The 24,376-nt window shown below is 50.0% G+C and overlaps 1 protein-coding gene across 16 annotated transcripts in view; it reads left to right on the forward strand.

The window, feature by feature from the left end:
- Nucleotides 1–24,376, forward strand: part of LOC121597089 — a 70,445-nt gene that overhangs the window by 24,471 nt on the left and 21,598 nt on the right. For 4 of the 16 annotated variants that reach the window (XM_041922611.1, XM_041922613.1, XM_041922617.1 and 1 more), the window contains exons 1-4: nt 5,374–5,634; nt 17,858–18,512; nt 18,868–19,083; nt 23,175–23,578. In XM_041922611.1, coding sequence (XP_041778545.1) covers nt 18,383–18,512; nt 18,868–19,083; nt 23,175–23,578 — 750 coding nt within the window. In that variant the 5' untranslated portion in view covers nt 5,374–5,634; nt 17,858–18,382. Of the gene's footprint in view, nt 1–5,369; nt 5,635–17,246; nt 17,782–17,857; nt 18,513–18,867; nt 19,084–23,174; nt 23,579–24,376 lie in introns of those variants that run through there. The other 12 variants (XM_041922604.1, XM_041922609.1, XM_041922606.1 and 9 more) reach the window with 8 other exon arrangements.

A 24,376-nucleotide genomic window follows, 5' to 3' on the forward strand; every position in this document is an offset into this window, starting at 1 on the left:
GAAACGTGATCGGAATGCTATCGCGTGAAAGTATGTTTATCGTTTACGACATCGACATCGTAATAATGGGCAATGGTAGTGTGGCAGCAGCGGATGTGGATAGTTGTTGGTGCGGTGCTGTGCTGCACAGTAGATGAACTTTTTGGCGTTGAGTTTGAGTGGGGTTGAAACTATAATTGGGGAGGGTTTTGTATTATGCGTGTGTGTGTGTGTTCCACTTTATAACAAACCTTTACTCTTTATGTGCAAAATTGGTGACACAATGGAGACATTTTTCTTAGCGCGCGCGTTTGTGTGTGCTGCCTCTAGTCTCGGTAGCTTATTTTTTGGAAGGCATTATAGCCTACCAGCGATTTCAATCTTTCACCTGACTGCCGTTTGCTATTTACAAATGTATTGTTGTTTGGACAGTGTTTAAGTTATCTCCAGCTCGTGTCCAACCAGCAGCCGTATGATGAAACTTGATACGATTCGTCGCGGCTCCAGTGTCCAGCCGTGACAATGATAGTTTGCGATGGTGCTTTGTACACAATCAAACTGTGTCATCAAGCGGCAAAGTTTGAATGTGTGACGTGTGGTGACTCGAAATAATCGTTGAAGATGGCTCAAAAAACAAATGGATTAATGATAGATTTGTTTTGGATTAATAATTGTACATGATTGGGATGTCGCTTTATCTTGATTGCTGTTATCGTGCTGTTTATCTGAAGAATGAAGAAACCCTTTCCCTGTGAGCCTCTGTTCGAAACAAGCCATTCCATCGTGCTATGAGCTGCCGCCAATCCCATTTCCAATGTGTTATGCCCAGTTTAAGAAAAGGATCGTTTATCGCTAAAAGAAAGTGTTCTTACCCGAACAGCACGCACACGTGTTGAGGGATAAATACGTCTGCCGCGTCGCTTTTACCACCTCCCACTGCTCCCTATCTCATCACAGCTAGGGAACAAAGAGTGGCCATAACTATGGGACTCCTTTTGCTTGATTGCGAACCCGTTTCCACTTTATGCCACATGCTACTACTACTACTACTACTACTACTAAGCGACCAACAGAGTCTCAACAGCCGCGCGAAGCATAAATACCCTTTGCTGCCATTTCCCAACCAGGTAAGGTGGTGGCGTTGCGGAGGAAATGGCTAACTTTTTGCCTACGGTTATTGATTGCCACCCCCATCGACGCTCTCTCTCTCTCTCTCTCTCTCTCTCTCTCTCTCTCTCTCTCTCTCTCTCTCTTTCTCTCTCTCTCCCTCTCGAATCCGGTCAGTGCGGAAGGAAGGCACAGCGTGTCTGGCGCAGGGGTGAACCCTGGCAATTGGGAAAGGACGGTGGGGTTTTTTTTCCTGTCGGTTGGTTGTGTGCGAGTGAGCGAACAACACCACGAGGCCAAGGATTTGTGCCGTGGGATTGCTTTCGCTAAAGTTGTTCGTTGTCTCTCTACCCCGTTTGCTGGTGGTGGGTGGGGATGATGGTCGGTGTGTGCGATCATAAATCCTGACCGTATGAACCGGACCCGGGGACCGGGAAAATTCATACCCAGTAGTACATACAACACACACACACACACACCCTAACAGCCTTAAAGGCTCTCTTCCCCAAGCACACGACCCCGGAAGGATGTGGAAAGGGAAAGCAAACGTCACCTTTTTCCCGTTTCTCACCCTTTGCTTACGGTTCACGGTGCCCCACCACAGTGTAAAAGAGAATGAAGAGAGCGAGAGAGAGAGAGAGAGATAGGAGAGCCTACAAGAAAGGACGCCATTCTGGTAAGGGCGCGCGCGGCGGCTGTGTGTGTGTCTGTGTGTTGTGTCGTTTTTGAGCAATTGGCAGGACCGACCCGTTCGAACACAGCACCAGGCGGCTACCGAACGGGAAAGGGCACCGAAAAGGGATGGGGGAGGCAGCAGGCAGTTATGTGTTTCTTTGCTTCATTTTACCGCGCGACTTCTCGCCCTCTGGCCTCACGGGTGTTCCTCGGGTGGGCACTGAAGTTATCCTTTCCACCAGTCCGTCCGTCGCTGACTTAAGGACAATTTCGTTTCGATTTTCTTGGCTGATTTGCCGCTGTCAAACGGGTATTTTGCTGCTGTTGCTGCTGTTTGTGAAAGAGTGAGCAAGCAGAGAGAGAGAGAAAGAGAGAGATTTAGGGGTGAGTTAGGATGGGTTTTCCTCGCTTTTCTTCCTTTTTTTTTGCTGCTGTTTCGGATGGAAAAGGATTTCTGTACATTTTTCCCTCTTTCGGGACGATTGTCGATTTGTTTGCATAAAAAAATGGTAGAGAGTGAAGGGGAGGGGGGGGGGAGCGAAACGTAGCAGCAGCAACAAACTTGGAGGTAAGGCGAAAAGCCGGGCTTTTCTAAGGCTCATAAAATTATTGGGAAATGGATTCTACGGGGGCAACGTAGCTCTTGGATGGATGGAGGGCAGAGATTGGCAAATAAAAGTAAGAAGCGAGGGGGGAAAAAACAGAACGGTCCTTAAACCCGTTACGAATCCCACTCACAATAGCACAATAGGGTGGAGGAATCGTTGGTGCGAGGGTGACAGAAAGAATAATCCTAATGACACACTGACGCGGGCGCGAGTGACCGATAGGGAGGGCAGTTTTCCTTTTTTATGGCACTACGATTGGGAATGTGGTCAGCATTATGTGTGAACTCTATTAAATTAGGCTTATGGGAGTTTCATTACCATCAATTCTAGCTCGATTTTCTATCAGAAGCTCTCTATCTGGCAATGCAAATGTCTTTCTTGTCAGAAGTATGTTGCCATCATTACAAGAAGGAATGTTTGCTAAAACAATCATCAAAAATGCTTCAATTCTCACCTTCTCGATCTCACTTTCCACCGGAAATATTCTCTCTCCGGAAGGGAGTCTCCAATAAAAGGAGCCTCAGCAAAATGTGATCCTGTTCATCCTCCTCGGCTTCATCGTCGTCACTCCACTCCACCAAGCAAAAAGGGGGAACCCAGCAAACGCGGGGTGGCATTCGATCCGGAATGGGGGGAGGCGCACGATTGACGAACTTTTTATGTTCCCTGGTGCTGGTGCTTCTATCTCTGCCGCTGCCGCCTGGCTTGTGGCAAGTTCTCCGGCCTGTTTTATACCTTCCTCTCGTTCTTCTTTTTTTTTTGCTTCGCTGCCGCTTTGCTACTTTTGCGCCTTCGTTCGCTCGTGTGGTGTTCCTTCCGTTTTCTTTCTTCTCCAGGGTTCGGTGGTGGTGCCTCATTTATTACCGGACGATGGTGGCGACGGCGACGGTGTGCACGAACAAATGGAACTTGAAATTGTGAACGCGGCGCTGGAGAGGGGCGCGGGGCGGCGCGGGGCGTCACTGTTGTACCAAGCGCGCTATAAATCGAGAATGGACACAACGAAATTAAAAAATAAACGGATGCGGGGTGGGAGAGAAGGGCGAGGAAGCTCGGGGGTGTGGTTGGTAGAGCAGCGCGAGACGCGGTTGGTGAGGCTGCTGAGGCGCTTCGGTGGTTATCGAGCAACAAGAACAAGAAGCCGCTGCTCTACAGCCAGGCCCTGCCGCAGCATGTTGTGTTCGCTCGCTGTACGTGGTAGGGTCGGCCGGGGCGGAATGTGAAGCAGAGTAGGGAGAGGGTGGATGAAAAACCGCATCGTTCTCGCGCGCGCAGCACCCTTGGGTGGATGCGATGGAACAGGCCAACCAACGGTTGTGTGTGTGTGTGCATGTGTGTGTGTTGTGAGGGAATTGTATGTTGTCTCCACACGCGCGTACCTCGTTCGTGAATGTTTCCAAAAGTGGTAGATGAGGACATGGGGCTGGGGAGACGCATAAAATAGACTGTCCTAAGGGTAAGCGCAAAGGTAAGAATGGTCGTGTTTTTTTTTGCTTCTCTCGTTGCGTTTTTCTTCTTCATCTTCTTCTTGTTGCTCCCTCCCAACGCAGGAAGTGTCGGTGAGATGAGCGCCGCGCGACGACGTCGAGTAGAATTTATAATACACAAGCTCGAACGACGAGAGCCAAGCCAAGCTCGCTCCTCCGTTGTGTGCGGTGGGTTCGGGGGAGAGTGTGATGTTTGGTACTTTTTTCACCCCCCCCCCTCTCACCCATCTATCCCCCAAATCGCCCTCCTTTTCTGTAGAGGAGCGGCAGAGAAGAACAACAACAAAAAGTAAACCACAGAACATCTGCACCCGCGTCAAGTCGAGTTTTTGAATGTGGAATGAGGGTGAAAAAGAGTGAGTGAGAACGATAGAGAGAGAGGGAGCGAGCGTGTGTGTGTGTTTGAAGGAGAAGGGAAAAGGACTGTCGCCGAATATTTGGTGAATGTACGCGCTGCGCCTCGACCTCCATAGTGAGATCGATTTGTGACACGGAACAGTGTGTGTGTGTGTCGTTCTCATCTTACCGCACCGCACACGCCACTAACCATGGGCGATAATTCATTCTCTTGTATTAGGTTCGATTGGTAGCTGCTACGAGAGGGAAGAAAAAGGGAAAAGAGACAGAAAGAGAGAGAGCGAGGGGGCGGATATTGATGAAAGAAAAGAATGCTCTCGGTGTCGCTTTAAGGGCGAGTGTGGCGATGGTGTGGCGGCTTACAGGAGACGGGTCGAGTTTAATTGCAATTTTAAGCGAATGCATACACACTCCACTCGTCCCTTGCCCCATCGGGCAGGAAGCAGGAAGAAAGCTATCGAATATTTGTGCATGCATGCATCAGCGCTGTAAGCCGATGCAGCACTTCCTTTCCGGTGTCTGGTCGGAGTTTGTGTTTGTCCGCTGCTGTGTTTCAATGGAATAGTTTTTGAATATCTAATAAGAATAATAGATTGGGGAAAATTGCAACGATTACACACACACACACACACAGAGACTCCAAACGGTAGTCCTATTGTTTTTGTTTGAAAATGCACATTTAGCTAACGGAGAGCGTGCAGATTTCGGTTTCGGGTTTGTGTTGTGAGAAAAGCAGATGCCTCTTGCTTCTTGTGTGTGTGTGTGTGTGTGCGCTTCAATGGCGGGCGGCCAGAGCAGCAGCAGCAGCAAGAGCACCAATTTTGCCGTTTTCGTTCAAGCACACTCGCGCGCGCGTCTGCTTCTCGGAGAAAAGTCCCCCCGGAACGCAGAGACAGCGAGAGTAAAAATCACCCTTAAAATACGAGTGAGAGACAATCTCTTTGCCGCTCTCTCTCTCGCGTTCTCGTGCGGGGGAAAAGAGTCGGCAAACAAAAACAGAGCAGCAAAAAACACACACAACTGCCCGTTAGGGCGCGCGTGTTAGACAGAGAGAGAGAAAGAGAGAGTTAGAGAAGGAGAGCAACGATGGCGCGGTGGTGGCGGCGGCCAAAAAAAGACGATTTTGTGTGTGCGACGGTTTTACCTTATTTCTTCCTTCCCGTAGCGGTGTGTGCGCACACGACCGTCCATGGTGCTGCGGCGTGTGTTTCTCTCGCGCGGCTGTGTCAGTGAGCGATGAGTGTTGAACGCGTGAGGACGCACAAAGTCTCGTAGCTCAGTGCCCCGTGTCGCGGATGTCAAGTTCTATCGGTGAGAGTGTGAGCATTTTTTTGTGTCTTCACTGTACCCCCAGCCGGCAAGAGCCCGTTGCGTTCCATTGTGAATGGATGTGTGCGTGCGTGTGTTTCTCATTGCAAAGGGTTAGTGAAAGCTGCCGCCGCCGTGCGTGCACAAATTTGTTTATATTCCGTGAATATACAGCAGCGTGGTGAAAGACGCGTGAGTGTGAGAAGAAGCGTCGTATGTGTGTGTGTGTGTGTAAACGCTCACACTCACTGGTGTACTGTTCAGGGTTGTTCGGTGTTTGTCGGGTCGGGGTGCGGGCGACGGGGCGATTAGATGCGAAGAAGTGTAACAAGAAGCAGCGCTTGTTTGTCGCCGCCGCCGCCGTCGCCGCAGTGTGTAATCGCGAATTTGATTGCTCATCAGTCAGTGGACCCCCGTGTCACCTCCAGCGGGAGAACCCGTTTTGGTGCTAATCACGTCTTGTGCGTGCGTGCGCGCGTGTGTCACGATTGCAGTCTGTGTGTGTGTGTGCGTACCTTTATTTGTCAATGTAAACTGTGATGGGAAGGAAAGGTGTCCACATTGTGTAGGCACGGTACAGCACGGTACCGTATTGAATGTTTCTTTCTCTCTCCCTTAATTATCCTCGACCAACACACACTTGCACACAACCACACAGGACACATACAGCAATGGGACTGTAAATTTATGCAGCGTTTTATTGTGTTTCGTGCGTGTGCGATTTGTAAGCGTCGTGTGTGCGAGTTGCAGCAGCCACCGGGAACGGACCGACCGACCGCCGCAGCCGCCGCCGCCGCCATTACGGGTTGGTTGTGTACGCGCGTTGTGTGTTCGATACATATTTTGCTTCTTTATTTTCCCTGCCACCGTTCCGGTGCCTCTTCTGGTCCTCTGGTTCGGTGTGGAACGGTGGCGACGCGCCTGCTCTTTCTCTCTTTCTCTGTCTGTCGCTCGCTCTTGGGTGTGTGTGCGTCCATCCCTCCGTGGTCCCTTCTGGTGTCAACGGGGGTTGTGTTGTGTTGTGTTCGTTGGTCGTTGGCAAAGCGATGGGCATGAGACAGGAGGCAAGCGGGGAGGAGAGGGCACGCATACACGTTTACACTTGCGGGGTATGCTGCTGGCGTTGTGGAAAAGGGGGTTCGATGGTGGAGGAGGAGTAGGTGGCGTACGCACACGGCTGGACTGCGGGGATGGAATCGAAATATATTTAAAAAAAAGCAAGCAGCAAGAAAACGCGAACTTCTTGGGTGTCTCTCGTTAAAGAACAACGCGGCGAAGCAAAGAGGAAAGGGGTAGCGAACGGAGCGAAGACAGAAGAAGTTCGCCTGTCTGCTCTCTCTCCATTGCGTAGGGTACGAAGATGATGATGATCCAGCGTATGTGTGTGCATGTGAATGTGTGCACAAACCGCATCGAAAATCACCATCAAAAGCCCGGTGTGTGTGATTTTCGGCCGGGGAAACATAGGCCAAGCGGAGGAGAAGAAGCAGGAGGGCTTAAAAGCGTGCGAGAGAAAGAAGATGCAAAAATGTTTTCGTTAACTGTGTGTGGTGCGCTGTGGATGGACTGAAGCTCAAGTGTGTGTGTGTGTGCCCGTATGTTTATGTGTCGGTGTGTACCTTCTTCCCTTTTTGCATGGCCTCCTACTGTTTTGCTGTGGGGGTCGCGGTCGCGGTTCGCCTTTTTTTTCTCCATCCGCGAAGACACATAAACCTCCTCGCCCCATCGGAGGGTGCGCTGTGGCTGGTTGGTCGTCATCTTCCCGTGGGAGACGCGTTTGAATGATGTGTACACGTGCGTGTGTGTGCCTTGGTGTGTGCAGATAGTGAAGATTGGCGTACTTCTCCAATCTCTCCCCGGAACAAGCTCCTACCGTGTCAGCGGTGGCGATGATTTCTTGTTTGGTGCGCGAAGGGGCAAATAAAAATTGGTTTTCATTTCGCGTCATGCCGTCGCGCACCCGTCCGTACGCCAAGCCATGCCACGGGTTGCAGAAGCGGAAGAGATGGAACAAAGGCAACGAGGAGATGGAGTGGTTGGTTTGATTTTTTTATATTACACTCAGATTGCGCTTGTTTCGTTCCCTGGGTTCTCCGGGTTCCCCCGGGGTAGGCAAAGTTTGTGCCCCGAAAGACAATGGTGTAACCTCTCGGGGTGCTGCTGGTGAGGTGTGCGGCGCACGGAAGGGAAGGGAGAAAGCAGACACATCCACACAGACACAGCAACACACCGGGAGTGCGGGATGAAGAATAGGGAGAAAAAGAGGCATAAAGTTGCAACATGATGTCCCTGATGGTGAGCGTCCCTCTTGTTGCTGCTGCTGCTGCTGCCACTTCCCACTTTGCTTGGTTTGCCTGGGTTTTGTGCGCGGTGGTGCTGAGGTAGAGGAGGAACCAACCAAGAATAAAAAAAAACCCGATTCCGTAATTTCAAATTCACAAAACTTGGTCCTCGTTTTGCCCTTTCCGATGATGGTTGGATGGATGGAAAAGTTTACACCCTGGAAAGCGAGCAAGGGACGCAAACGCAAACAGAACTGGAAATTAATTGCTCGAAAGTGTGGATTAGGCATTTTTCAATCAGTGTATGCGCTTCCGAATGACACAGAGGAGATGTTGTTAGTGCCCTCGCTCGGCCCTGTAAGATTTATTGGACTATTGATGACTTGTAGTTTCCCAGGTTCTTGGAAACTGAGGTACTGTTGGATGGTCATTGATTATGATGCGACATCAGAGAGCACAAAGACTTGCAATTTCTGTTAGAATATCTAGGACATTTGAGGTATGAGATGACTCCAGGCTCTGTGGGGGTTATCGTTTAGAATTGTTAGACATAGTTTTGTTGGAACCCAGAAGAAGTGTCGAATTAAGCCCTCAAATGAAGATCTCCAATCAGATGTCACGAATTCCTTCAGACTTCCTGGAATATCCTCAAAACAGACGACCAGTTTCAATGTCCATCATGATCTCGGAATTGGATCGCCTCTCTATAGATCTGACACCAGTTCCATTTCCCACACCTAGGATGAACAACAACACCATGGCAACAGCAACTGTCCCACCGTTTTATTGAACCACCGCACGGACGGCTAGTGTCCACTGCAGTCTTGTGTGCAATTATAGCTCCTTCTGTCCCTTGAATGGTACCTGTGCAAACACTTCCCAAAAACCAGATAAACTACATCGGAGAGGCGCACTGTGCGGCGGCTGCTGTGTGCTAATGGGTTGTCATTCTTTCCCAAGCAAGGCCATGCGATGGCAAGGCCTGCTGGGAGCAGGTCTGGGTGTGGTGTACGTACGCGGTACCATTTTTCTTCCTTTTCCGCCTGGTGGTCGGGAAAATGGATGATGCGCGCTCGCTGTGCAGCACAGAGAGTGTGTGTACTGTTCGCTTTTCCGTCCTATCCCCGCTTGTTTGAGGGGACAGAGAGCGGCTGTGGTGGTTGAGGACGACGAGGACGGCATCGATGAAAAGATGGCTTCCTTCTCATTACGACCCGTGTGCGCTGCTGCTGCTGCTGCGGATGATGGTGCTCTTTGCCGATGTGAACGAACACAAATCCATCCATCGTTCCCCCCAGGGCGGCGGCTGCTGTGTGGGTTTGTGGGGTCCGGTCGGTCACGGGGGAGGAGCGCAGCATCGATGTGGGTTTAACGCTTCACGCGAGCAGAGCGGCACATGCACGAGGGGTGCGCGAGGGAAAGTGGAGGGTTGAAAATGGGGTGAGCGCTGGCGGTAGACGAGAGAGAGCCAAAGGCATACACAGTGAGCGACAGATCTGACATTTTGGATTTTTTCACCTTCTTCTCCGGCTGCGACGATGACGACGACGACGACGACGAAGATGAAGAAGGTGAAGGATGACGAGACACATGCGAGAAGGTGGTGGCAGCGGAGGGTTCACTCGCTCTCGCTCTTTCTATCGCTCTGTCTCGCGTGCGCTCTCTCGCTCTCACGGGTATCGATGGTGGCGTGTGTTGTTGCCCTGCGTTACCCATCCGACCCGAATGCTGCGGCCTTCTTTGCCTTTTCCCGCGTTCACACACACACACACACACCCCGCCTGCCCTGCGCGGGTCGTCCAGGGTTTAATAGGGGGAAATCGTTTCGTCCGATGCCTACTGCTGCGCGTTCATGCCCCTGCCGTTGTACGTGTTTGCTTGCCTGCCTGCCAGCCTTCTCCTCTCGCGTTCTGTGCTCGACTTTGCGCGCTGCTACCTGCCCGACCCGTTGGCATATCCCCTTGGCATCCCTTCAGGCCGGTAGCAGCAGCGGCCACCGAAGCGAACGGTATTTGTGTTTGGGGCTGCTGTGGGGGCTGTGTTGCCCATCTTTCAACCGATCGAACCCGTCGACGAACTCCAATCGAATATCGGAATCGAGTGGCTGGTGGCGGCGGCCGGTCACGTACCGTGCGGTGGAAGAGCGCGCACAGGTGAACTGGCTGGCGGTTTTGCTGCTCGGTGGAAGTGTGTAGAAGCAGAATATTTCTGTTTCCATCGCTCGGTTGATGTTCATCTGGCGGCGGTGGATGGACGGTCGACCGGTCGGTCGGAACGGAGGGTGGACGGGCGTACGCGCGCGAGCCGTGTGCGCGTTTCTCTTTCGCCAACCGAGCGTGTGCTCCTCCGTGTTCAGGTTCGAACATCGTTCGATAATATCGCCATCGCTTCCTCACTGCTGCTGTTGCTGCTGCTGCCACTCGACGGTACGGGTCAACCTCCGGATGCATTACTTTTTTGTGCGCGCCATCGGTACAATTTGCGGTAAGTGTCAACACAAGATGAGGATTGGATACGGGTGGGTGGGCTGATGGGGGGTTAAGACCAGTGCGGAAAAAGGTGAACCCGCGCGAATGTGTGGGGGGTTCGGTTCAATTTATTCATCTCATGCCCTTTTTTGCCGTAGCCCAGGCGCCGCCGTGTGTGTTGAGTGGTTGTGTTTGCCTTCCTAAAAGGTACACGCCGGGAGAGGTCTTTTCTCTTTGTTGGGTCTTGTGCGGCAAATAGCATAGCGAAACATTCACACCAAACCCTCGGCGTTTGGATTAAAATCGTCGCTGTCACAATTCCGTTCCACTTTCGCGGACGTGATTTCTTGGTAAAATTGCCTGCCACAGCAATCGCCATCGAATAATATTGCTTCATCCAATCGAAGCCCAAGGGCTGCCAATTGCTTTATCTCATGGTACGATTAAAATTAATTTGAAAAGCATCCTTTTTCCCCCCTGTTTCATCGAGCTTCGGGTGTGTCCGGCCAGAGCGTTCTCTGGCACGTTTTAGATTACCGAACTGATCCCCTTCCCCCATGAGAGTTTGTCCTTTATTCGGTTTAAGGGATTTTCTCGATTTGTGTGTGTTTTATTTTCGAACCCACCCCTCTCTGTTTGGTCGTCCGGGGTAGTTCGGAAGGATCGCTCGTGCTACGTCCTCCTCTCGAGCCATTCGCCTGGCGCAAGGAATATGGGATAAAAAACCGAACATTTTTTGATTGATGATTCGTTCGCGCGGAACATACACACACACGCACACGGGTGCTGTTGCTTGGGGGTACGGACACGCTCATATAGGGGTTGATTTTCCCTCCCTTCATTACTCCACTTGATTTTGTGTATGTGTTTTTTTTAGCCATTCTTCCAGCACTCCTCGTCGCTGTGAATCGGGCAGGGAGAGCGAGACTGCTGTTTTGTACCTTTAGCGCGGCCTGGCTCAAGATATATGTATTGCCGTTGTTCAGCGAGACACACACAGACACATTAACACACAGAGGAACAAGGATGGAATGGAGAGACAAACCCCAAAACGATGCTACTCAGAAGAGAAAAAGGGAGCAAGAGCCCACAATCGCTATCCGTTTCGTTTTTGTGTGTTTTTTGAGCATCTCCACACAGAGACAGGAGATGTACTGGGATAGGCCGGACAGGAGGGGGTTTGCTTGAATTTGTTTCCCGGGCTATGCTCCAAAAAAGAAACCCTCCCCCGAATGCCGATGCCGATGCGCCCTTCCATCCGTTGTGCTTTCTTTTGCCCCAAAACAGTTTTGCGCTCTGTGTGCGCTTCAGATGCGCTGCTGCTGCTGTTTTACGTGAAAAGCACAGCATAGCGGCACAGAGTGCAGTCGTCGTCCTTCTGGAACGGAGCTGAGGAAGAGGATAGAAGGTACCTTCAGTTGGGCGCTGCTGCAGCACGAGCATCAAGCGATGTCCCCGGCTGGCATCCATCGTCCAAGATGGAGGATTTGCAGCAGAGTCCAATTTGTGTTCGGTGTTTGAGTTTTTGTTATGTTGCTGCCGCCTCCGCGCTACCTCCCATTTGCTTTACCCTCATGCCCAACAAAACTGAAAATGCACAGAGCACTTTTTGTCTGGTCGTCCCTGTGCCGCCCGGACTAATGCAGCAGTAAAGTTCACAGCCCAGGCACTCTCTTTCTCTCCTGACGATCGCTTTTCTGCCCGGGGGCTGCGAGTTGGAGTTTGGCAATGGGGAATTTGTTTTTTCTTTCCATTTTTTTTTTTCGGAAGGGAGTAGGAGAAGCCTGGGTTTTGTTTTTGTAGTGCGCTCAGCTTTAGAAAGAGGGATTTTGTTTTAGGTTGGATGCGGGTTTTTGTTGTTGTTTTTCGATGCTGTTGGTTGTTGCGACAGCTCTCGCATCTCGGAGATGTCCCCTTGGCGCGCTGTCTAATGGTGGAATGCATTAATGCGGGTCCAGAGTTCAGGGCGCAGGCATCAGGAGATTTGCTGGAGCTGGAAGAATCCACAGGACGCCTTCATTTACAGTCGGATCTCTGGCATCCAGTTGTGTTCTCCAATATTGGGAATTGAAATTGAATTGATTCCTTGGCCAAGCGCCAACCGGGAAGTCGGCCGTCTGCGACGACCAGCGACGGCATCATTATTAATCCAAACGCATTATGAATGGTAACGCACAACTCCAATCAACAGCGCGCTCTCTCGCTGCATCATCCTTTGACAGTTCCAGACGACTTGCTAAATGTCCATCGAGTTCTCCCGTACCAGTGGGATCGGTATTCCGAATGCACTGTAATCGTTTTATTCTTGCTCGGTGCAGTTTCTACAGTAATTAAAGCTTCTCGTGGACGTCGAGCGTGAGAAGAGTGGATAGGGTGGACAGGAGGGGTGGTTGATGCGCGCTAGAGGTGTGAGATAACTGCGGCATGGGTTGCTTTGCAACTCCCTCGCCAGCACGAAACCGTTTTGCTTGTTCGCTCGATTCGGTGGAGCGCTCGATGATGATGATGATGATGATGACGACGATGGCGATGGTCGTCGAAACGCCTTTGTGTGTCTGTCGACCTGTGTATTGCCGCCGCTTGCTTGCCGCACCGCCACCTTCATTCTCCCCTCGCTCCCTGGGTGGGGGGGTTGGGATTTAGTTCCTCACGCTGCTGGAGTTGAAGACAGGGGAGGCTTTCCCTACCGCGTTGGATCACAAACACACACACACACACACACGCATGCACACGACGGTGTTCAACTTGTTTGGGGCGGCCTGAGAACGAGAGCGAGAAATACGTGAATGCGCACTTCTGTCGAGCGCGCCAGAACGTAAGACGAGCAGTAAAGGGCTGCGAGTGGCGAGAGGAGGGTGCGTGCTGATGACGAACGAACGAAACGACCCAACGCCGAACGCGGACGGTGAGATGTGATGCGATGGTGGCTACAACGGCAGCAGCAGCAGCAAATCGATCGTAGTATGCCAGATATATATCCTCACGACGATGGCAGCGATGGCGGCGATGGCGTGCGATGGAGGCGACGATTCCATGATTCACGTCCATATATTTTGCCCGTTGCAGTCATCCGTTTGCTGCTGCTGCTGCTGTTGCTTGTTTCGTCCGTCCACCAGATAGGCCAACCGAATTGTTGCCGCCCTGCGCGCCTGTCTTCTTGCTCGCCGTAATCGCACGTCGGGGCGGGTCGGATGGCTTTGCTCTTATCCACCCAGGCATACACGCGCGCGTGTGTGTCTGTGGGGGAAGAAGCGGGAGTACCACCAACAACAAAAACAACGAAAAAACAAGGCCCACTTCGATACTCTCTTTCCCTATACCGACTCAACACACACATTCGCTCACTATGGGATGTGCTGTGGTTGTGTATTAAAAATTAGGGCGATGAACAATATATAATGTAGAAATGATGAAAAGACACCTTCTGTGGGGGTTTTTTTTGTCGCCCTACAAATTCATTGGTCCCTTCAGTTAATGAGTGTGCGTGTGACTGTTTTTTATCGAACAGATCTTGTTTTTTTTTTGGTGCTTTTGTTTCATCGGGGTTCGGGGTGAGCACAAACATTTTTGGTTCATAGTGCGCACACCGCACACCACGGAGGAAAAACCGCCACGGGTGGAAAGCGGGCAGCGACCGAGGTAGAGGGACACACAGGGGTGCGAACGTGTTCGCAAACGGGGAAAACGGTGGCCTCTGAGAGTGGTTTCTGTCCGCAGTGGCACCGGGATGGGAACGCCTATATGAACCAAGAAGGAAAGGGGGAATAGTTTTCGCTTTGGTCGTCGTTCCCTTCCCTTCTTCCCCCCACCAGTGTGTATGCGCTCTGCTCTTGCTGTATCGCGCAACCCCGGGGTGAGTTTATGCTAATGTGTGTGTGTGTGTGTGTGTCTGTGTGTGGTTGTGCTTTGTTGGGTACGCAAAAACCAGCCCGCCGCTTGTACGCTGCCGCGCTTTGAGCCTCTTTGCAGCAGTGTGCCTCGCGCATTCGTTCTTGTTGGTCTATTCCGGGTGGCGGTTTTTGGGTTGATTTCGTACTGCGTGCGGATGGAGCTGAGCTGAGCTGAGGTGATGTGTGGCACGCTCTCTCGACCGTGGTCTTTGCCGTCTTCCTCGTTGTCGTCAACGGTATGATCATGTTTGTCCACCTTCTACCCTTTTGCCGCACAGAACAGCTCGCTTTGCTGCTGCTGCTGCCGGTTGAATATAATCTCTCTTTTTCCTTGCTCGGCGCTTTCCATCCCAACCCCAGTGGTGGTGGTGGTGGTAATTCTGACAGAGGACACAAACTCACAGAAAACACAGGGAGAGAAAAAAAAACATCACTTCCAGTCACTGCCGTCCGGGTTGGAGCTGGGCGAATTGAATTCTCCCCCTCGACTGCCAGTTTTTGCAGCACTCTTCTTCCCGAATTGGGGGTGGGAAAAATGGGAAGGGGAGATTGTGTTGCAGTGTGTGCGTTGGGGCGGAAGAAATGGGAAAATGCAATTTTCGTGGCGCTGCATAGAACAAACGGCCGCCACATTGTGCGCTCGCTCGGCTCTCTACGTGCGGAGAAGCGCCTTTCGAAGATGGATTGAGTGTTGTGTGTGCTGAATTAAAAGCATCGTTATTTTTTACGCTCCGGGGTTCGCAAACGCTGCAAGGGAAATGTGCTATTGATGCGCCGATATTCAGAATAGAACACCGACCCAATTTCCCTTCCCGTCTTGTAGAGAATTTAATTTTAGTGGCCACACATCGCCTCCTCGCACGGCACGAACGGTTGCAATTTTTTAATTTTAATCCCAAAAATCCCAACCCCATCCCAGAACAGCCGGCAGACGCTCAAATCACGATGTGTGTCGCTAATAAACGGTCCGATTCGTCATCGTGCTGCTCGGTTCCTGAGTTTCCCCCATTAGTCCCGGGATTGGAAATTTAATACCCTCCCCTACCCCCCCTTCCTCCCTTTGGACGCACGCACCAAACAGCTCGACGACCATCTGCTGTCATTTGGCGCTAACGGACGCCGTTTTTTTGTATTCCTCTTTGGAAATGAGACTTCTAAACCACACGAGCCAGACGCTGGTGACCGAAGGAAGAGTTGAACCGTCGACACAGAAGGGGTGTATTTGCTTGGACTGCTTGGATGGGTTGTGTGTGTGTGTTTGCGCGTGATCTTTTCCCGGTTGTGTTTCTGTGCGCCAGCAGAGCACGCAAGCACGCACGCAGCGCAGCGTAATCGAATTACAGCGCGTGGTTGGTGGCAGTTGCACTTAAAGCATATTTTTCCCCCTATGTTGTTGGGGGGGGGGGGGTTTAGAAGTAAGCAAATAACAGTTCCTTTGCTAGTTAATTGTTACCATCATAGGAGTGGTTTATCTGTTTGTAGGTCATGCACAATCGCTTGTTTTGTTTACTCTCTCGTGCGAGCTCTCTCCCTCTCTTTCTAGGGCGCGTTTTGCATCTTAATTTTACCGTCAACTAGAGTCCACCGTGTCACCTCGTAAGCCCCTAATGTCGGTGTAGATCACAAGTGCCTTGCGGCGCACTACTCGCTTTCGGTTTATTTGTTCACTTCGCGTCAACCATCTTCCACTGCTTGCTTACCCTTGCTCAGTCCTCCGTCAAAACAGCTATACATATCATCCCCCCCGGCATGGACGCATCGTCACCTATTTCGGAGTTGTTGTTTTGCCTACGCGACCAACACAGACCCCCTCAGACCGATGGCGGGATGATGTGTGTTACACCAATGTGTGTCTGCAGAAAAATGCGACGTTCCTATGTTTGAAGGGGAATGGCCAACGATGGAGAACGGCGGGACGGATCTACTTGTACGTTTTATTTTGCGATGAGCGTGTGTGCGGTTCATGTTTGTTCGTATTTAGGTTTTCTATGCGGCGCGCATCGGCTTTCAAGTACAGAAAATGGCGCTCCTTGTGTGCGATGTCGCGCTGCGAATGTCTTTTCCCATTCGAGACACCCATACACTGTAGCAAAACGTGCGGGAGAGGGATAGTATCGATGAATAGTGTATCGTAGGAAATGGTTCGCTTCCTCATCTTCAAAGGCAGCCTGTTTAATGTCCGATCCCGTCCCTCGGTCGTTCTCGGGGCTGATTTTTATCTCCCACCGGATTGCCATTCGTCCAGCAAATTCTTCTCGCGATCGCCATTAATCGCGGTGTGTTCCACGATCACATGAACCGTGGCGGCGCCGCCCCTCCTCCCTCTAATGGCGATCGCGCATAACAATTTGTGCACCAACATATTAATTCCTGTTTTTTTTGCTTCTCTTCTTTTCCATTTTCAGTGCCGTTTCAGAGCCCCGTCCACTGATGGTGGTAGCAGCAGAAGAAGCAACAGCAATAGACAGGCGGAGGAGGAGAAGCATGAAAAAAAAGAAGCAGACAGTAATAATCGCGATCACGATCAGATGAACCGAACCAAATCAGTGGGGCGGACGGCGGTGGTGGTCATGGCAGCATGAAGGGGGCTATTTTCGGTGAAATCCGCTGCCCTCTCACGCGCTTATCTGATGGTGGCAATTACAAGCACCCCGAAAAAGGGCGAACAACCAAAAAAACACGCGGTGACGACGGTGGGGAGACCTCTCTTTCCATGTATGCCGCGGAGCAGCAGCAGCAGCAGCAGCAACACAAACACGAACGAACGCGGCCAATGTGTGTGCGGGCAAACGGCGGTTTTGCACAATTTACAAACCAATACAACGCGGCTTTTGCTTTCCGCGACGGTTACACAAGGGGTGCGGCTGGAATGGTGGAACGGAATTGATCTTTTCGATGGTTGCTGGTCCTGTTCCCATGCTGCGGGACTTGGCTGTGGTGCATTTTCGTTGCAGCTGCAGTTTGTGAACGCACAGGAAAACAAAAAGACGACAATCACCGAAACAGGAACTCTCGCCACGAGAGCGCACACCCATATGTGTGGCGTTGTGTGTTTGCCAGAGCGGTGAGCTTTTCTGCCACGTCATAAGGTTGGCGGTTTCGGTCGACCGCGGTCGACACACACTGCTCGGGCTGCTGAACTTGAGCCGCCGATCAGCGCCATGTCGCGTTGGGGGAAGCGGTGGTCGTACGCGCATTGTATCGATCATGGTTCGGCAAGTTGTTGTGTATTTTTTAATGGCGAGGATTTGCCTTTGAATGATAGTTGATGGACCAACAGGGACAGATTGAACTGTTCAGAATAGAACAAGTTGAGAGGCAAATGAATACGCTTGGTTTAATTATCTACGTAGAGGTTTTTCTACTCACAAGAATATGGTTTAGACGTTTTGTGAAGATCACATCTTGGTGTGGTTCACAAATGAAGACATTTACAGTGCAAGATGTAACTGGAACAATCCGGGTGTAATTAAACATGTTTAAAATTGTGAATGTACTGTGTGAATAATCGAATCGACGATATAAAGTGCAACTGTAATTGAAACATGCTAAGAAATGTGTAGAAGTTTACCCTTTTCATGGATTGCCTACCGTCGCAGGTGTAAAAAATCATAAACGAGGTCTCATCAGTAGTAATTACACTTGTCATGTGCAATTCTAATGATTTTTCCCTCCTCTCCCCTTCCCTTCTCGCAGATGTGACGGCGTAACGGCGTGAATTTGTGCTGCTAGAAGTGTTTCAAATGTTTCAAAATCACGAACCAACTCAACAACAAATGCAAAGTGTGTTGTAATTGTAGTAAAATAATTCCACCTAGTGTGCTTGAGTGTGTGTGTGTCTGTGTATGTGCGCGCGTGTTGTGTATATTAGTGCGTGTGTGTATGTATGTGAATAATAATGATAATAATAATAATGCTAAGAAATAGTGAATGAAGCGAGCGAATTCAGCGTCACTTAATTATTGAAGCATAAAGTGTGTGTGTGCGCGTGTCCGTTGCACGATCAGTTAAGTGTGAGTGTGTGCTTAAGCGATCGATCCTCAAACGATTAGCAACGATACATCTATATATTAGTGCGTGTGTTTTCAGTGCCCTTTTGATTGGGGCGCACCGCGTGCGTCTCTCTCTCGCTGGTCCCGTGCGTTAGGTTCCGTTTAGCGTGCGTAGTAGCCGCGGCAGCGCAACAGCTGCCGCCGCAATAAAGCCGTCAAAATTGGCCGAATGGATAAGGACGGGGAGAAGAAGGGCGGCGGCGATAAGAAGGGTGGCGGCGGGCAGTCGGGAACCGGTCTGGGGGGCGCAGCCGGTGTGAACGATCCGGCCGCGCTGCTAGATGCCGCCTCACTATTCGGTAAGTAATGCTGGAAATGTGGTGGAAGGGAGTAGAAATATCCAGTTGGTAGGGAAGAGTGCTAGAGAGCTAATAGGAGACATAGGCAGCTAATAGCAGGAATAGATGAAACCATTTCCATTGTAAAGTAAACTTACACTGCCCTTGCTTTCTTGTCATTGCAACGTTTTACTATCTTATCAAATGAGCTGATTATGTTTGCGTTACGTGCAGACATTGTGCACCGTTTTATGATATTGTTAATTGGAGCCAGTAAAAGATAAACACGAAGCATAAACGTTCAGCCGGAGAATAGCGTCGCGTTTGATTAACAGAAACACTTATTTTCCATCTTTTCGCACCCCTCTCGTTGCAGCGTACTGGGGACGGGATCCGTCCGCAATGGCCGCCGCAGTCTCCAACCCACTGTTCGGCTCACAGTTCGGCATGCCCGGCGGGCTCGGTGGGCTGATGCCGAACGCCGGTTCCGGGTCGGGCAGCGGCAACGACCGGTTCGCCATGTCCCACCACAACCAGAACACGATGGCGGTGGCCGCGTCACAGGCCGCCTCCCTGGCCGGTTTGCACAATAGTAAGTACTGTACCGCAATTTTACGTCGATCGCCCCCGGGAATGGTGAAATTGTAACGAGAAGTTTAATGCGTTTAAGTTTGTATTTTTGTTCCACTTAGGGTGCGAAATGTGTTGCACCTTGCTAACCCACAATTAAAGCAGCATTATTAAAGTGTCCCTCACACACACAATGTTGCAGCCAAAACGATACCAGCTGTAATGGGGATACAAATTGAGCAATATCAGCATATCATACATCAGAGCGACCTGACTATGGACGCGGAGGGCCATCGGTGGGAAGGGCCTTAACAATCGATAGCATCATATACTGGCTGCACTGGTTCGTGGTGCTCCTTTTACCAACCCGTTCACCCCAAAAGCGGTCTGCTCAATTGGGCGTAAAATTGGGTGAAAGCTGCCCGAAATTTAGCTACATTTAAGCGTTGCATTGTGTATCGGTGTATGTGTGTGTGTGTGTGTGTGTGTGTGTGTGTGGTGATGGTGCATTCAGGGCAATTGATCCTGGATGATGCCGAGATCGAAAGTCAGCGATGCATATGAGTCGCGCGATTTGCTGTGTACGCTTTCCCCTCTTTGCATCACAACATATGGTGCTTCCCTTTGCTGCCAGGTTGGTTGGTAGCATGGGATAACTATTTTCGGTCGGGTATTTGCTCGCATTAAAGTTGCGGGAAAGTGGCATCAATGTTGGGTAAAGCCAAAAGACCAATGTTGGGTATCTTTTCATAGCGTAAAGCTATGTTTAGTGCTGTGAAGCTTAGTTTCGTTGAAAATACATTCTATTTTCAAACATAATAGCGCTTTAAATAATTGATCGAAACATCTCTTTAAAGCTGCTAGACGAGTTAAGCTACTTTAAGCTGAATATTTGATGTGCTTCCGTTTCGTCCAGTCCGTTGCTTTAAACAAACAGCAGTCGTTGAATGGAATTTAAAGCATTTGCAACCTGTTGGTTTGTGAACGGAAGCAAGAATAACATCATTTAAATCGTTTATTCGTTCTGTTTTCCGTGTATCGATTGGGTGAAACAGCAACCGATAGCATTGAGTTCTCCAACGTTTTGACCTCATTTTGATCGATCGAATAACGACAACGACTACGAGCGCCACCAGTCTCCGGACATTAAATTATTCTATTTTATCGAGCTGAGCTTTGGCGCTGCGTCTGGTAAGCCAACTCTTTTGTTGTACAAGGAACAATCGACATTTGTGGGGTGCAAATTTAGTCCTCCGATGGTAGTGCTGCAACAGCGCGAACGAGGGCAATAAACGTATTAATGGCAGTAACAATCATAATAGCCATAATCGTAAACGTCGGGCGGGGGAACCACATTGATCGATGTAAAAAGTTATATTACCTCCTCCAGACTGCAGGCAATACATACATGGGGAGCGGTAACAGCTGGCGAAAAGCAGTTTTATAAGAGACAATAGCATCTGGAGATGATTTTAAATCGATTATTGTTATTGATGGAATTGAGGACCTAAAAAGGCGATATCAATTGATGCTTTTATTCTTACAATTTCAAAGGCATACACACACAGCGAACCGCTTGATACTGTGCTAGTGCCCTTTTGCAATGGAACAGGAATATGCAACATAACATTCCATTGCCAGTGGATTGGCATTAGCATAATCATGCATAAGAAGCCAATGACCTGTGAACATAACCTTATCACCTGTTGTTTGATGAACTTGCTCTCCCTCTCTCTGTCGTTCTCTCTCGTTCTCTCTCCCTGCCTGAGGGCTTTTTGGGTGGGTGTGTTAGAGTGTGATGGAGCATCATATTCATTTGTTAGTTTGTGAGTCCTGCTGTTGTTGTTGTTGTTAGATGTAGTGCAGAAAGGGAAAGTGAAGTTGATTTAAGTGGAAGAGTAGTAGTAGTAGTAGTAGGGTCGAGTGGGTGGCTGCATTGCATTGCACACATAAGTGTGCAGATTGCATTCCACGAATGTGTTCCACGAGAAATGCACGAGGAATGGTATGTTTGCTATGTACGTTTCGGGGGAAAAATTATGGAAGCTGTTGGCTGTTGTTCTGGCGTGTGTGTTGAGTGGGGGTTGTTAAAGCTGTTTGATGTTTTCTCGACGCCCAATCGGCGGCTGCATTAGCATTAGTAGTAAAGTGAAGGTCAAGTTCAAGGTAACAGGCGTGCTTGAATGGTGTGTTGGTTGGTAGGTGTAAGCGCTGTATGATGTATGTGTGCAGACTGACGCACTGTTGTATGTGTGTGTATGTGTGTGTTTGGTGGTAAATAAAGTGTTTTAATGTTCTCATGTTTCATGGCAGAGCAGTCTGGCAGCATAATTCTGTCTTGCTATGTTCATTCTTTATTCGCATTAATCAAACAGCTGATAGGAAAGTTGGTAATTTATTACAATCGAATCAAAGACCATGAAATTCTTCCCTATCATTCCAAACAGCAGTTCTGCCCTTTTCCTCCTCCAGTATAATTTCAGGTCTATGCGCCGCTCCTTGGGCCACGCTCCAGAAGCAACGCGAGCGCCCTCTTGAGGATTTTCAACGCGCGCGTCAAGGTGTGGAAAAGAATTGGGTTCGATTTTTTTGTCTCATCACCATGGTGGACCTTCTTCCTTCGCAAGCCGCCACTCGGTTTTGGGTTGGGTCCCGCGTACTCCACCCCGCTCCGTGGACCTATTAAATGTGAAGAAAAGCCGTCCGAAAAATCGTTATAATCGCCCGGTGGGGAAGTTGCGAAGAACAAAGAAGCCGTTTCGATTAGAGGCTTTCCTTTCGGTTGTGCGTTGGGTCGCTAGGAAGGGCCAGGAGGAGGGAGTGGAAGAGAGATTGTCACTTTTTGCATCCCTCCCCTTCCGATGTGTTTCCTAAAATTGTCCACCAGCTCCTTGCGATGGCGCTGGTAGATGATGTTGGTTAGTTGGTGGTGGTGCGTGCCTCTGTGACTCTCTGTTTGGCTGTGTGCGTGAGCGAGATGTTTTAGCAAGCATAAAAAGGGCGAGCATAAGAAGAGAGCTGGGAAGGCAGGCTGGAAGGAAGGGACGCGGTTTTGCCGCTTGTGTCTGGTCAGGTTTTATGCGAGACCGTGAAACAAAAGCGCGGTGGATCGTGTGCGAGCGAATGAGCGAGAGAGAGAGAGAGAGGAGTCGCGTGCGCGCGTGTCTGGCTGCTTGCCTGCCGCAACGTGAAGCACACATGTGTGTGAGTGTGTGCGTGCACAAAAGAGAGTGAGAGAGAGAGAGAGCGAGCCCGAAAATCAAAAAGGGCAAACTAATACTAACTCACGAATGATGCTGTTTTCTCGTGAAATTCTCATTTGCCTTTACTCTCTTTCATTCAAAGCCGCTTTCTCTCTCTTTCTCTCTCTTTCTCTCTCTTTCTCTCTCTTTCTCTCTCTTTCTCTCTCTTTCTCTCTCTCTCTCTCTGTCTCTCTCTCTTTCTCTGTCGTGCTTTTCTTGAAAGGAAGATGCACGCTATTTTGCTGTAGCGGCGCTTCCCCTTATACACACCTGGCTGAGGGGTTGATGTGGTGTATTTGTGTGCGTGTGAGCCCTTTCAATATGGCGTGCTCACTAACACACAAGCGCCCACACGCACGCATGCACGTCTGTATGTGTGGCGGTGTGAAATGTTGTTATTTTTCTTAGCGTGTCACCCGCGCGCCGCTCTCTTCTTCTTCTGCTGCTGGCGGAAGAGCATGAGACAACGTTCTTCGCGTGCGTACCCCGTGTTGCGTTGATGCTGCCGCCGCCGCTGTGCGGCTGTATGTGTGCGGCGAGTGCGAGGACTCTTTACACATTGTTGTTGTTGTTTTCTTGTTGCTAATGAAATTATGCTGATTATTGGCTGGCCGGGTGGGTTGTGTAGTTTTTTATTGATAAACGTAAGTTGTTCGCTAGGTCGTCGGTCTGGTCGTAAATATAACGCGACGAGATGATGTCATTGAAAAGAAAGACGGTTGATGATGCATGCAGTTGTATAATTGATCGACAATATTATTGTTTACAGGTTTACAGACACATTTTCACTCACTTTCAGTTGGTTGATTATTCTTCTTTTCTTTTGCAAAACAGATTTTAATTGTTTCTCTTACTTTCCCTCTTCTTACAGATTGGTGGTCGATGGCACAGCTGGCAGCACAGGATTACTTCGCCCGCCTGCAAGCGACCGGCATGTCGCAGCTTCCCTTCTCCCACGATCTGGCCGGCGCATTCCCGGCCGGGCTGGGGCTCGGGGCCATGAGTGCGGCGGCTGCCGCGGCCGCCGTTGCCGCCACCGGTGGGAATGCGGCGGGTGGTGGAGCGGGCGGTAGTGGCAGTGGCACCGGTGGGTCCGGTGGTGGCTCGGGCAAGGGCGGCTCGGGCGGCGGCAAGGGCAAGAAGCGTGACCGCAGCAGTAACAGCAACAGCAGCAATGCCAGCTCGGGCGGTGGTGGTTCGGCTGGTGGGATGGGCGGTATGGGTGCCGGTGGTATGGGTGGCGGAGTGGGAGGCAGTAACAATTCTTCGTACAAGGTAAGATGGAATTGGGAGGACTTCATTTACATGTGCGGAGGATGGGTGAGGAGTTTTAATTCCAGAATTTAATTACGTTTATTTATAATAACAAAAAAAAAAAGGCCAAACGCTTCACTGATTTGATGTTCTGATTGTTCTTGATTAATTGGTTTTAATAAAAGCACATTGTTTTGCTTCCGTTGTTTATCAATCAAATAATGGAACAATTGGAAATGCTTTCTATTTTATTAAAAAACAATGTTACACAAGAGTAGAATGATAAAAAAGATCTCTCCGTGTGTGTGTGTGTGATAGAGTGTTTGTGAACGAATGTATTTCCATTATTATTGCACAAAAATAAAATGATACTAAGTCAACAGCAATAACAATAACAACAGCTGCCACTGTTCGTTTTCAACTCTAACTTGATTAGATGCTGTTTCGTGGAACTTCTATCGTCCTCTATCAGTTTGCCGCAATCGCAATGCATCGTGTTTTTCCTAGAAATGCTCTACGGAGGGATCCCACCTGACTTTTCAACCCACCCCTGGAGGGATGCATTTTTATAATGTCGTTACCGGCTGTTTTCCCCGGGTTGCCGCTTTCGCCACATGGCAGGCAAACGTGAGCGAGGGAATGAAATGGAAGAGAATTCGGTGCAAATAGAAAACCCGACAATCAACCCTATGTGTATGTGCCCTATGCACCATGTGCCGTAGAACAATCCCTAGTTTCCTAGTAATCAGCACAGTAATCCATAGCGTTGCGTTCTTTTTTTCATAAACCCTGCTGCCCCTACCTTTCCTGGGACTGTGA

Source organism: Anopheles merus, chromosome 3R (assembly GCF_017562075.2).
Source record: "Anopheles merus strain MAF chromosome 3R, AmerM5.1, whole genome shotgun sequence".
NCBI classification, from domain to species: Eukaryota; Metazoa; Arthropoda; class Insecta; order Diptera; family Culicidae; genus Anopheles; species Anopheles merus.